Below are 14043 nucleotides of genomic sequence, written 5' to 3' on the forward strand. Positions count from 1 at the left end.
AGATGACATCATAACATTAGTATACACTGAGCATTGACTATATAGGAATAGAAAAGAAGGTGCACACAGATCAATCCAAAAATACTCATAGAAGAAACACCAGAATCTATATCGGAGGGATTCTCCATTCCCTGACATTGGTGACATATCACGGGGGGATCCATTGCGTCCCATCCACTGATAGTACTAGATATGGGGCTACAGAGGCAGCAACCACAGCGAACCCTGGTGCCAAGGTGGAGAACCTATTACGAATTTTGCATTCAGATCCAGAAGCCTTACTCTATGTTCACACTTGTGCTGGCTCTCTGCTGTTTGGGTCTGTTGGGGCCACTGAAACAGCGGTTACACACAGACCCTGACGGGTCCCATTGACTATAATTGGGGTCCATTGGGTGTCCGTTGTTTATAAACTGAAGCTGACACAGGAAAAAGTCTTCCATGCAGGACTCTTTCCTCCATCAATATTCTGCAGACTGTGGCACAGATGTGAACATGGCCTCACCTATGTCTTTTATGTAACAGATATCACATAGTTATGAGTCCCAAAGAGTGAAGTTAATTTGGATACCTGACCCCTGTTTGGAAAGAAAATATTGGCCACAGCAATGGAAGAAAAACTGCGAAAATTGACTCCCACTATTAGAATGTAGCTGTCCTAGAGGTCAAATGTGCAAGCATATACCAGGCCCTGCAACAAGACTAGTATATAGAGTATAATAATAGTATATCATACCCTGGAGTATTATAAGTGCAGGCCCAAAGTAGGAGCGGAAACGTAATAAAAACGTTCTCTCTCCTCTCCTGGGCTCTCTTGAGGCATCCGGTACTTGTTTCCTGGTGACTTCGGTGCTTTTCAAGCCTCCTCTGTGACACCATGGGCCCCAGGTACCACTCAGGCCTGTTATTGGACCTCAGTGGTCACAAGAGACACCAATGTCATGATGTGTGGACAAAAACATCCCGACTTCGACATACCCCATGTGATCACTGAGGACCAATCACAGGGTTTGTGCTGTCACAGAAGACGTTGGAAGAGGACCGAAGACACTTGGGAATGCACACTGGATTCTGCAAGGGAGTGATTCATGGACGGCAAACCCCATAAATCTCAAAGATTTTTGGAAAATTCGTAAGGACCCTCGCTTGTTATTAACCAATTTGTTCAACTCTACAAGGATATAAACCAAACAGTTGCAAACATTTTGGGGGGATTACTTGTTACTCATCACTGCAGAGGAAGGAACAGGAACGGGAGTGGCCTTTAAAAGGAATCAGCCAAGTTACATTAGTGATCAAGTGGGCTGTCAGGGTTTCATTGCCACCTCTCTACTTGGTCTCCTATATCAGTGGTTGTCAACTTGACGTACATCTATCCCAGCAGGTACGCATCACAGGAACTAGTGGGTACACACTGCATCAAAGAACCACTTGTCTGAATTAAATGTTGAACGGCATACTAGTCTCCCCTGTCTAGGACAAATGTCCACACATGGTCATGAGTGACCTAGTTACTTTAGAATAACAATCAGCATGTCCATCAGCTGTAACTTAAAGCTTCTAGGCCCCGATGCAAAATCTGCAAAGTGTCCCTCCCCCTGCCTTGTATCATTAAAATAGTGGTATATTTTATGTGGCAGAGGGACTTTGTGCCCCTTCAGGGTCCAGGGCCTGGTAATGACTACTAACTCCCACCCCCTACAGCTATACCCCCGATCATTACTTTGTGGGTACTCGGAAGGGACTTCTTCTCACTAGGGCGTACTTCACTTGACAAGGTTGAGAAACGCAGTCCTATATGTAGTACCCTCCTAGACTTGCATTACTTGGGCCGGGGTCCACTGTTTTCTCAAGATTTGGTAGTACCAAGGGTTCTTCTAGAAAATACGATCCAACAATTGTAGTCAGAAAGACTTGGAGTTTAGATAAAATGATGAAGACTCAGATAAGGTGACGACTTTCTCATTCAGAGACATCTAGTAAGATTTCTTCGAAGGCTTATACAAGAAGACATCTCCAAATATTTCATAGTCCACCGACTCCCAGTCAATGATATTTCCTCTATGTCTATAAGAAAAATAATGGTGAATTACTTTCATCTGATTGCCGTAAAATGCTTGATCCCACATATTTACTTGTCTAATTTCCCCCACATAAGAGTCTCCATAAGTATAATAATTAAGATCCTGCCCAAGGACCGCGGTAACAATCGGGTCTATAAGAAAACCTGGTTTTAAAACCCTCCTTGGGAAGAGATTCCCATTGACAACAAGTCGGATGAGCCCAGTTTTGGATTCCCAGGACACACAGATAAGTCTCCACTCCAGGCTCTCTTTACTGCTCTTATAGGACACCTGAACGTTGTCTATGGCAATGTAGTAATAATCCAGAACGTTGTAAAGATGGAAGTAGGTCTTGGAACCGTTGACCAGTTTGAAGAGGGAGTCTCTCTGGATGTTGTCTGTGTAGGCCTGCAGACAGACGGTGAAACTGCTCAATGGTTTGGTCATGTTGGGCTTCAACACCAACTTGGTTGTCTTACTTTTTTGGGAAAATAGAAACGATGCTCCATGCAGATCTGAAAGGGAGAGAGACAATGATGGCTGATGAAAGTCCGTACCAGATCTCTAACATCCTTCTAGGCAAAATGTTGTGGATCAGAAGGGGAACTTAAAGATCAAGGGCCCCAAATGAAAATCTGATCATGGGCCCCTACCTACCTTCTGTGATTTATATCACACAACATACTAGTATTTTAAATTGCACAAGGTAGGTGGGGCCCTTACATAGAGGAACATTTGGGGCTCCCTTAGTGTCCAGGACCAGGTAGCAATTGCTACTGCAGGATCTCTTCTAGCTACGCCCCTACAGTATGGACTGTATAGGCACTCCTATAGCTACGCCCCTCCAGTATGGACTGTATAGGCACTCCTAGAGCTACCCCCCTCCAGTATGAACTGTATAGGTACTCCTATAGCTACCCCCCTCCAGTATGGACTGTATAGGCACTCCTACAGCTACACCCCTCCAGTATGGACTGTATAGGTACTTCTATAGCTACGCCCCTGCAGTATGGACTGTATAGGCACTCCTATAGCTACCCCCCTCCAGTATGTACTGTATAGGCACTACTATAGCTATGCCCCTGCAGTATGGACTGTATAGTCATTCCTATAGCTACGCCCCTGCAGTATGGACTATATAGGCAATCCTATAGCTACGCCCCTGCAGTATGGACTATATAGGCAATCCTATAGCTACGCCCCTGCAGTATGGACTATATAGGCAATCCTATAGCTACGCCCCTGCAGTATGGATGGCTGGTAGAGGTCTGTTGAATAAGGGGGAATTATTACTGTGGGGGGAACAAAAGGGCTTATCAAAAAAGAGAGATTGGTATTTTCAAAGGTATAGCTTGCTATCTCAGAAATATTAACTGTATCAGGGCAGGTCAAACCCCACAAAAGTACGCTTAAAATAATAAACTTTATAAATCATCAAGTTTAAAATGAGAAATTGCTCCTTATATATTGCAGCCCTAAACACATGGACAACATGAGAATGTGAGTAAATCTAGGAGAGCGGCTAATATATTTATCTGTCAGCCACAAGTCCAGCCGTCATCTGCTGATAATGTCCAAGGCAAGAAGGGAGGGATGAATTATTACCGATTACCCTACTGACTACCAGGTTCAGGTGATGCCACTGCAGCAACCTTGCCCTGCGGCCTGCGATTGGTCATGAGGTAGTATGCATCGTACAAACAGCAAGAAGGTGCAAAGATAAGTGCGTATGTCCAGTAACATGGTGGATACAATATACTTCACCATAGACACATACACAGACAAGACATACAAGACAACCCCGGGGTACATGTATCAAACACAAGACATATAGCAGCATTGCTCTGGGATGCTGCACCACTAGTGACTCCGCTCCATCTATCCCTGCACCTGGTGTTAGCCAGAGCCAACAGTATATGGCTGAATAGACTGACTAGGCCGCAAACACAGCTTCATCAGAGATGTCTTATCTAACATTGCCAGTCAAACTTACTGGCCTATAGTTTCCAGGATCACTTTTACACCCCTTTTTGAATATTGTCACCACATTTGCTATGCGCCAATCCTGTGGAACAGACCCAGTCATTACCGAATCCTGCGGCCGCACAATAGTGCCGATGGGGGAGTGGGGGAAGATAAAAACTGCTCTACCAACAATTGGCTTGCACTTAGCTGTAGCTTAGTAGACTTAGATAAGACACCTCTGATGAAGCTGTCGACATGAGTAGCTGACAGAAGAAATGCCTAAGGGCGCGTTCACGCAACCGTCAGTGTCCGACAGCTAGTATCCGATGTTAATGTCCGCGAAAAATCTTGTGCGGACTTTATCATCGGACACTAGCTGTGTCCGTTACATTTTGCATTGATTTAAATGGTCATCGGGTGCGTTCTTTTACTCTCCATGGGTGTCCTTAACTGTCCGTTCACAAAGATGTCCGATTTTTCATGCGGACAGCAAAAACCAGAGAATGGCCCAGGTTAGTGACTTACCCTCTTTGGCGCAGCATCCAATGGTGACCATAAAGAGCAGAACCAGGATCTTCATCCTATATAGGACACAGAGATATGAGGTCACTTTGGTTTATGCCGTCTAGGAGTTACTATATTGCTTGTATTCCACATCATTCACTCACTACATCACTCATACTCCACACCACTCAGTCATTACATCACTCATACTCCATACTAATCAGTTATTACATCACTCACACGCCATAATAATCAGTTATTACATCACTCATACTCCACACCACTCAGTTATTACATCACTCATACTCCATACTAGTCAGTTATTACATCACTCACACTCCATACTAGTCAGTTATTACATCACTCACACTCCATACTAGTCAGTTATTATATCACTCATACTCCATACTAGTCAGTTATTACATCACTCACACTCCATACTAATCAGTTATTACATCACTCATACTCCACACCTCTCCGTTATTACATCACTCACACTTCATATCTCTCTCTAAGACTGGGAGCCTCACAAGGATATCTGGAATTTTCCATCGACCACTTCAAACACCCTGAATAGCAGGAACTGTAAATTAACCCCTTCACCACCTTAGCTCACCATGAAATTTACACTGAATCCTTTCACTATTCTCACTCACATCGGATTACAGCTAAACCAAACCCCTATAGACAATATACCGCCTATGTACAAGCTTAGATAAGTAAGAGAGTTTTTTACTTACTTGGATTCAGATGTGACTGATGAAGGCAAAGTACCTGCGCCGGTGTGAATGTTGCCGTATAATGAGTGACATGAGCTAATATCTTGTTTTATAGACCGCTGAGATACCTAACCTCCCCCCCTCCATAACACACCCGCACACCCCAGGATAAACCCTATTTGTTTTTCCACATTTTTCATCACTTTTTGGAAAAAACGGGTGTAGCAGCCTGACCGGACATAGACTGTAATAAATGTGTCAGCACAATAGTGATCGGCCAATAGATGGAGGAGATCTGGAGCTGGTCTGACTGTGTTCACTTGTTGATGCAATTTGCATATCTGTGTACACAGGGGTGTAGATAACTTATACCCCGCTGCAAAAGTCCTGCTTGGATCCCCTGTGAAACTTCTCGTTACATGTTCCGGCTCCGGTCCTTTCCCATATTGCAGAATTGGAATCTACAGTCTCCAGTCGGCATTGGCATAGATTTCAGGTATTACTGACGCCAGTTTTCTGGTCTGAGTTATAGTAACTTTATCTGTCCAAGACACCTGTGCCCCATCGAGCCTTGGTTTCTGCCCCGCTCCACCCAGTGTTGTAAAAAGTGGTGAGTGGGGCACAAAACAAACAATGCATTGTGACTTTGGGGGCGGCGGACATATATACTCATCTACATAGAAAACTGGAATAGAGGAGTGAATAAATTCCTTCCAATGTGTGGACAGATTGGAAATTGTGCAAGAGGCGCCAAGAATCAAGTGGTGCAAGTAGCAAAGTTGTTATCAGGTTGAGCTGTGTTCTGTATTTCCAAGTCCAGGTGAAATTCTGTAAGAGGCGATAGCTGATATACACTGGGCAAAGAGAAGAAAGAAGGAACATGTCCACTCACCAAAAAACAAATGAAACCAATGCACCATTTTACGTATTCCACATGTGTTCAGGTCCAACTATTAGTGTGGTACATGTGAAACAGTCCATTGCAGGCTCCTTTAGGCATCCTGGTGCCGCATTGCTGCCATGTATTTGGAGTTACGCTGCTTCTTACTTGACTTTCCTTGGTACTCATACACCAGCCTATATCTCCAGACGATGATCCATGTGCAAACCTTTGAAAGCTCCCTGGTTTGCTTCACATGATCAATGTACAGGTGATTCCAGTGCAGTTGGAATTTTTTCTCTAGCCCCCACCATTCCCTAGCAATCATTTCTGGTAGTTTCAGCACAATTATGCTCTCTACTGTCAAGTGGGTGGTCCCTGACTATCCACCTCAGCCCAGGACCGCCCATCTGGCAGCCATAGGATATAATTGTATTGACATTAATGGAAATGATTGCTTGTCAATGGTGAGGACTAGAGAAATAATTCCAACTGTGCTGGAATCAGTGGAGAGTCGTCTATTGAAGCATGCAGAGAGTTGGTGAAAGTGGTGAAAGGTCTTCTTTAACCATCAACAACACCAGGCACTAGCACCTCATACACAAGAGGCTGGTGCAACTCAGTCTAGGTGAGGCATGATGGGGTAGGAGGTAGCCTCCCTTTAGACCCATAGCGGTACTGAAGGACCAGACATCTTGGAAGACGATCTCTTTGTATTAGCTCTCTGCTGTGGATAAAAGATTATGGCCCATTTATGAGTACTCCTCTGAAATTGGAGGATCTCCCTATGGAATGATACGGACTTTCTCAGTTTAAACAAATACCTTTTGTTCTCATCCCAATAATGGCACAATACATTTGATGGTTACATAAAGACACGTAGGGGCTCAGGAGGTTTGATGGCTATACAATAAGTTTCTGAGTATCCCATGAGTGGGTTGGGGACAGTGAGGAAATCCAACTGGTCCACCACAAGTAGACTGTATACCAAGTGACTATTGGTTTTTGCCTGTTCCTACAGTTCCATGATGGGACCTCCAAAACATTTCTTATGGTGTTACACCACTTGAATCAATATGCCAAGTGCCCCTGTGAGTCCTTATATTTGGAAACTGTTCCAGTTTGGGCTATCTCCTTTTTTTGACACAAGCCTCTTGGATATTCTGAGAGGGTTGGCAAATATAATGCCCACTTACTGATCGCATATAGCCTACCACACAATATATTACCCCCTTAGTGGCCTCCATGTAGTATGATTTCCACCAACATGTATGATGGTCACTTAGTGACACCCTCACAATATAATAAGCCTTAGTGATTCCGATATAAAGTAGTATAATGTCCCTTTAGTGATCCTTTTACAGTATGATTACCCCCTTAGTGTCCCCCATAAGTATAATGCTCCCTTAGCGTCCTCACATACTATAATGCCCCCTTAGTGGACTTGATATGACTGACAGATGCAGTGGCGTAACTAGGAATGGCGGGGCCCCGTGGCGAACTTTTGACATCCCCCCCCCCCCCCCCCGACACTGAAAACCTCAACTTATGCCCCATAGCGGCCCCTGCACACAGTATTGTACCCCATAGCAGCCCCTGCACACAGTATTGTACCCCATAGTGGCCCCTGCACACAGTATTGTACCCCATAGTGGCCCCTGCACACAGTATTACCCCCCCATAGTGGCCCCTGCACACAGTATTGTGCCCCATAGTGGCCCCTGCACACAGTATTACCCCCCATAGTGGTCCCTGCACACAGTATTATGCCCCATATTGGCCCCTGCACACAGTATTATGCCCCATAGTGGCCCCTGCACACAGTATTATGCCCCATAGTGGCCCCTGCACACAGTATTATGCCCCATAGTGGCCCCTGCACACAGTATTATGCCCCATAGTGGCCCCTGCACACAGTATTATGCCCCATAGTGGCCCCTGCACGCAGTATTATGCCCCATAGTGGCCCCTGCACGCAGTATTATGCCCCATAGTGGCCCCTGCACGCAGTATTATGCCCCATAATGGCTCCTGCACACAGTATTATGCCCCATAGTGGCCCCTGCACACAGTATTATGCCCCATAGTGGCCCCTGCACACAGTATTTTACCCCATAGTGGCCCCTGCACAAAGTATTATGCCCCACTGTGGACACCAATAAACAATTATTATACCAAACCAAGAGTATAATGATAGCGTTTGTGGGACCCACGGTGTCACTTACCGATCCCGGCCCTGCCAGGACTGGTAAGTAAATAGGGCCCGTTACCGGCTGAAGTAACTCCAGCCGGTAACGGCCTATTAAGAAAAAATAAAAAAAACGCAGCGGTAGCGGCGGTCACCGGGCCCCTAATGTCCCGGGCCCTGTGGCAGCTGCCTCTGCTGCTACCGCGGTAGTTACACCACTGGACAGATGGACTCCCACTACCAAAGACAAGGGTTGGGCTGCTAAAACGTCTGGGATCGGTTATAGAAGGAGCAGAGATAACAATTGTAACCAGTTCCTGGTACCAGAGGAAACTCAAAGGCTTTTTTGCTAAAATAGTGCTTAGAAGTAATGGAGCGGCCACAAGGCAGGGCAGCCCAGCATAGACCTGCAGATTGTATGGAAACATTATACTTTGAAATATGGAGGGCAACATATGAACTGAAGCCGAGACAACAAGAAGTGTAAGGTAAGACAATGTGATTTATAGGACTAGAAGATCAGAGAAATGTCACCAACATCAGTTGCGTAGTATAAGATGACATCATAACATTATTATACACTGAGCATTGACTATATAGGAATAGAAAAGAAGGTGCACACAGATCAATCCAAAAATACTCATAGAAGAAACACCAGAATCTATATCGGAGGGATTCTCCATTACCAGACATTGGTGGTATATCACGGGGGGGATCCATTACGTCCCTTCCACTGATAGTACTAGAAAAATAAAAGGTATATGAAAAATTCTGTCCTATATATAGTAGGCTCCATGACTTGGGGCCGGGGTCCACTGTTTTCTCAAGATGTGGTGGTCCCAAAGGTTCATCTAGAAAATATGATGCCACAATTTTAGTCAGAAAACTTGAGTTTAGATAAAATGCTGAAGACTCAGATAAGGTGACGACTTTCTCATTCAGAGACATCTAGTAAGAGTTCTTCTAAGGCTTATACAAGAAGACATCTCCAAATATTTCATAGTCCACTGACTCCCAGTCAATGATATTTCCTCTACGTCTATACCAATCATTATGGTACATTAATTTCATCTCATTGGGGTGAAGTGCGCGATTCCACACATTAACTTGTCTAATTTCCCCCACATAAGAGAATGCTGGACTAAAAGAACTTAAGTCAAGATCCTGCCCAATGACCGCGGTAACAATCGGGTCTATGAGAAAACCTGGTTTTAAAACCCTCCTTGGGAAGATATTCCCATTGACAACAAGATGGATGAGCCCAGTTTTGGATTCCCAGGACACACAGATAAGTCTCCACTCCAGGCTCTCTTCACTGGTCTTAAAATAAACCCCATCTTTGTCTATCTCAATGGTGAAATAATTCTGGGTGTTGTAAAGATGGAAGTAGGTCTTGGAATCGTTGACCAGTTTGAAGAGGGAGTCTCTCTGGATGTTGTCTGTGTAGGCCTGCAGACAGACGGTGATACTGCTCAATGGTTCTGTCATGTTGGGCTTCATCACCAACTTGGTTGTCTTACTTTTTTGGGAAAATAGAAACGATGCTCCGCGTAAATCTAAAAGGGAGAGAGACAATGATGGGTGATGAATGTCCGTACCAGATCTCTAACATCCTTCTAGGCAAAATGTTGTGGATCAGAAGGGGAACGTAAAGATCATGGGCCCCAACTGAAAATCTGATCATGGGCCCCTACATACCTTGTGCGATTTATGTCACATACAATATGTTACTATTTTAAATTGCACAAGGTAGTTGGGGCCCTTGCACAGAGGAACGTTTGGGGCTTCCTCAGTGTCCACAACCTGGTAGCTATTGCTACTGCAGAACCTCTTATAGCTATGCCCCTGCAGTGTGGGCTGCCCTCTGTAGTTACACCCTTGCAGTATGGACTGTATATGCACCCACTATAGCTACGCCCCAGCAGTATGGACTGCACAGGCACTCCCTAAAGCTACACCCCTGCACTTTGGACTGTCCCAGGCACCCTCAGTAGTTACGCCCCTGCAGAGTTGGCCGTACAGGTATTCCCTATAGCTACGCCCCTGCAGTATGGACTGTACAGGCTGGTAGAGGTCTGTTGAATGAATTGTTCTATTTGTTGTGGGAGTAAGGCTTGGATTGTGCCTTCACAGACATATGTAAGTGTCCGATAGCTTGGGGTCCAACTACTGAAACCCACAGTTATCAGTCAAATGGGGACTGAAAGTCATCCAGAATCCTCTCTGTGAATAAAGCCCCAGTACGTGTGTGATAAGTTTTCCATCTTTCTATGGGGCAGCCATTTATTTCTTTGTGGGGAGTTACTAACAGGGCATTATACTGTGTGGGAAGTGCATCATTGCTGTGAGAGAGGAGGCATCATAACTAACGGGACCTATTAACTATTAAGGGGCACTAACTGGGCATCACCAATGTGGTTGGGTAGTAAGGGGGCACCACTACTGTGTTGGAGTCACGAAGTGACTATCACTATTGTGTGAGGCCAATAAGGGGGCATCACCACTGTGGCCAGCTTGTAAGGGGGCGTTATTACTGTAAGAGGTATAAGGGGCATCTACTGTGAAGGGATATTGGTGCTGAAACTAACTGCACCTATATCTCTGTCACCAGGATGCATACCAGCAAACTGAATTCAACAGTATATAATATTGCCGATCTCCGAGGACATGAAAGGTCCTCTTTAAGTAGATGTTCTGTGGTGGGGTGACAAGTGGGCAAGAGGACGCATGCTGTATGTAAAACAGCTGTCGGGCTGTGTGGTTTCTGCACTGTTCTTACCCACTAGCGTATGCCTAGAAAAGCTGAAATAAATAGGTTTTATACTGATCAGTGTCTGCCATCTTGATTTTTCTTCCACGTGTGGACTGAATTATATTCTACAAAGAGCAACTCAAGACAATCAAGTAATGGGGATCAGTGTGTGGGGGGAACAAAGGGGCATACTTGGTCCTACCAAACCCATGGCATATGTGGTCAGTGCCCCTAACCACTTACATTATATGAGAGGGGGACACTAAATGTACAGCCAGTGAGAAAGTGTCGGACAGCCCCACCAAAAAACCGGGGAACCTCCAGCTCTAACACAATACTGGTCCAGCAGAAGACACCCAAATTTGATGGACTCTTTGGTCTATTTCCTAAGGGTTGTTGTTGGAGGATGGACCCCAGAATCATTTTTTCTGGTGGATCCAAGGAACCCTAATCCAACTCTGCAGTGAGGTATGAGAAGATTCAAGAAAAGGCCAAGTCTGGCGATACCAAGGGAGGAGTTTGTAACAGGAGAGAGTGGTCAATTGTGTCAAAGGTGGAGGAAAGGTCTAGAAGGAGGAGCACAAAGTAGTGTCGCTTGGAGGTTAGGAGGACTGTAGTGATTTTGGTTAGGTCAGTCTCAGTTGACTGATGTAAAAGAGATTGTAGATGGTCGAAGGTGGACATGTACTTCAAGGAGTTTTGATGTAAGTAGAAGTAGCGAGGTGGAGTGATAGTTGGGCAGAGAGGATGGATTGGTGGATGAATGTGTAAGGGTGGGTGTGATGGTAGGTGTCTAAAAGAAGGCAAGATACCACTGGTTAGAGAGGTGAAATAGGGCCGGGATAAAGCCGGTAGTAAGGTTGGCAGTAAGGATGGGGTGAGGTGTGATAGGTGTGGTTGGGTCAAACACACAGGTAGTGAGGTGTGATTTGGATATCTAGATAAAGATAGATAGATCATAGATACTGTATATAAATGATAGTTACATAGTAGATGAGGTTGGATAAAGACATTAGTCCATCAAGTCCAATCTATAACCCTACAATCCCCTACATTGTTGATCCAGAGGAAGATGGATAGATGATAGATAGATAGATAGATAGATAGATAGATAGATAGATAGATAGAATCTGAATACAGTATTGCCACAGAAAACACCAGAGAACGGCCCAGGTTAGTGACTTACTCTCTTTGGCGCAACAGCCAATGATGACCATAAAGAGCAGCATAAGGATCTTCATCCTATATAGGACACAGAGACAAGATGTCACTTTGGTTTATGCTGCGAGTTATTGCTTGTATTCCACATCATTCACTCACTACATCACTCATACACCACATCACTCACTATATCACTTATGCTCAGAGCCGGCGTTACGGGGGCAAATTGGGCAATTGCCCAGGGCCCCTGTTCCCAAAGGGGCCCCCTTGCATCTGGAGCTTTAGGTTTTTAGCCTGATGTTCTGGACCCCAGGAATTCTACAGCTGTATTGGTGTGCTGTGCTGTGTACGCTGATACTGTTTAATTCTATGACAGAGCAGGGAGCTAAAAGATCCCTGCTCTGCCATAGAGGACCATAAGTAGCGCACAGGACGTCACGATGGCATGATAACATAATTGCATTGCGCCACTACTACAGGGAGAGTCTTTGGCTGCTTTGTTCATCGTGGAAGCGTGGCAAGGTGAGAACAAAATTTATTGTTTTGTGGTAAGAGAAAGGGATTACCTGTTATGGGGGCAAGTATTAAAAATTTATAGTGGATGAACTATTATACATAAGGGGCACTATTATAGGAGAGAACTGATATATAAGGGGGGCTACTAAATATAAGTGGGCTATTATAAGGGGAAACAATTATATATATGGGGGTTGTTATAAAGGGGAGATATATATAAGGGGGCTATTATGTGTAAGGGAAAAACTTTTATATAAGGAGTTATATTAGAAGAGAGAAATTATTATATATAAGGGGGCTACTATAGGAGAGGAACCATTATATATAAGGCTGGCTGTTATAAGGGGGAGACTGTTATAGGGGCTATTATGTATTAGAGAGGAACTGTTATATACAAGGAGGAAAGGGGAACTCAAGACCAACTCAAGTTGAGCTACGTGTACCCTGACCCACACCCCATAGACTAGACAAGTTTATATTGACAATATTAAAGATTTTTACTTACTTGGATTCAGACGTGATTGACCCAAAGTATCTCGCCAATGTGAATGTCGCCGCGTAATGACTGGCCTGCTCTTATATGTTGTCTTATCCATAGCAGATATACCCAACCCCTCACCCCACACCCCCCCTGGTTGTTTTTTAGCATCTACAGCATTTCTTAAAATTTCCTGGAAAACACTGGCGACACACCCTGACCCAGAGATAAACCTGACGGAGCAGTCCACCGATAGTGGCGGCCTAGAGCGTGACTAGTCATGGTCACCGACACAGTTTGGACAAACTGTTTTTGTTACGTACCAGCGGGTTATCTCTATACACTGGTGTTATACCGCTCGCTTATCACTATAAGTTTACTTGTGCGCCATGCCTCCACACAGGTCTGAGTAGGAGCCTCCTAGGGATGTAGAAGATTGGCATCTCCTACCAGGGTTGACAAGGGAAACCCCAGCTTAATGCAAATAGACATGTACTTAATAGGGTAAAAACACAAATGTTTATAGGATGCAACAACTACCATATAGCAATTCAGGGAACCATAATACCATAATTCAGGGAACCTGTCCTTATAAACTGATGGATTAGTGTCTCAGATACCAACTGGTCCCACTCCAACGTACAGTTCTGCGGGGACGGCGCCCAATGTCCAGCGCATGCGCTCAGAGACATTCAATATTATGTGAACAGTATGGTAGGCACTAATACATGGACACAATGACAGACACTATTATATAGGCACACTGACAGACACTATTATATAGGCACACTGGTAGACACTATTATATAGGCACACT

At 44.7% G+C, this 14043-nt stretch overlaps 1 protein-coding gene across 2 annotated transcripts; it reads right to left on the bottom strand.

Moving 5' to 3' along the window:
• Positions 1–13323, bottom strand: LOC142214237 (jeltraxin-like). Of its 2 annotated transcripts, none has more exons than XM_075283105.1 (3): positions 5273–5359; positions 4554–4609; positions 1–2578 (listed from the first exon to the last, which is right to left on the bottom strand). In XM_075283105.1, the coding sequence occupies exons 2-3, from the start codon at positions 4606–4608 to the stop codon at positions 1977–1979; spliced, it is 657 nt and encodes a 218-aa protein (XP_075139206.1). In that variant the 5' UTR covers position 4609; positions 5273–5359; the 3' UTR covers positions 1–1976. The 2 variants fall into 2 exon arrangements, with proteins under 2 accessions (XP_075139206.1, XP_075139207.1); XM_075283106.1 differs by lacking the exons at positions 1–2578; positions 4554–4609; positions 5273–5359 and adding exons at positions 8230–9875; positions 12258–12313; positions 13254–13323.
• Positions 13324–14043: the final 720 nt, after the last annotated feature.

The sequence above is a fragment of the Leptodactylus fuscus genome, chromosome 7, assembly GCF_031893055.1.
Source record: "Leptodactylus fuscus isolate aLepFus1 chromosome 7, aLepFus1.hap2, whole genome shotgun sequence".
Classification (NCBI taxonomy): Eukaryota; Metazoa; Chordata; class Amphibia; order Anura; family Leptodactylidae; genus Leptodactylus; species Leptodactylus fuscus.

Bases quoted from the DNA above. Each gene is read 5' to 3' on its own strand.
- LOC142214237 (XM_075283105.1), bottom strand. From the start codon at position 4,608: ATGAAGATCCTGGTTCTGCTCTTTATGGTCACCATTGGATGCTGCGCC. The intron at 2,579-4,553 runs GTAAGTCACTAA...TCTCCCTTTCAG, and splicing joins TGGATGCTGCGCCAAAGAGG to ATCTGCATGGAGCATCGTTT.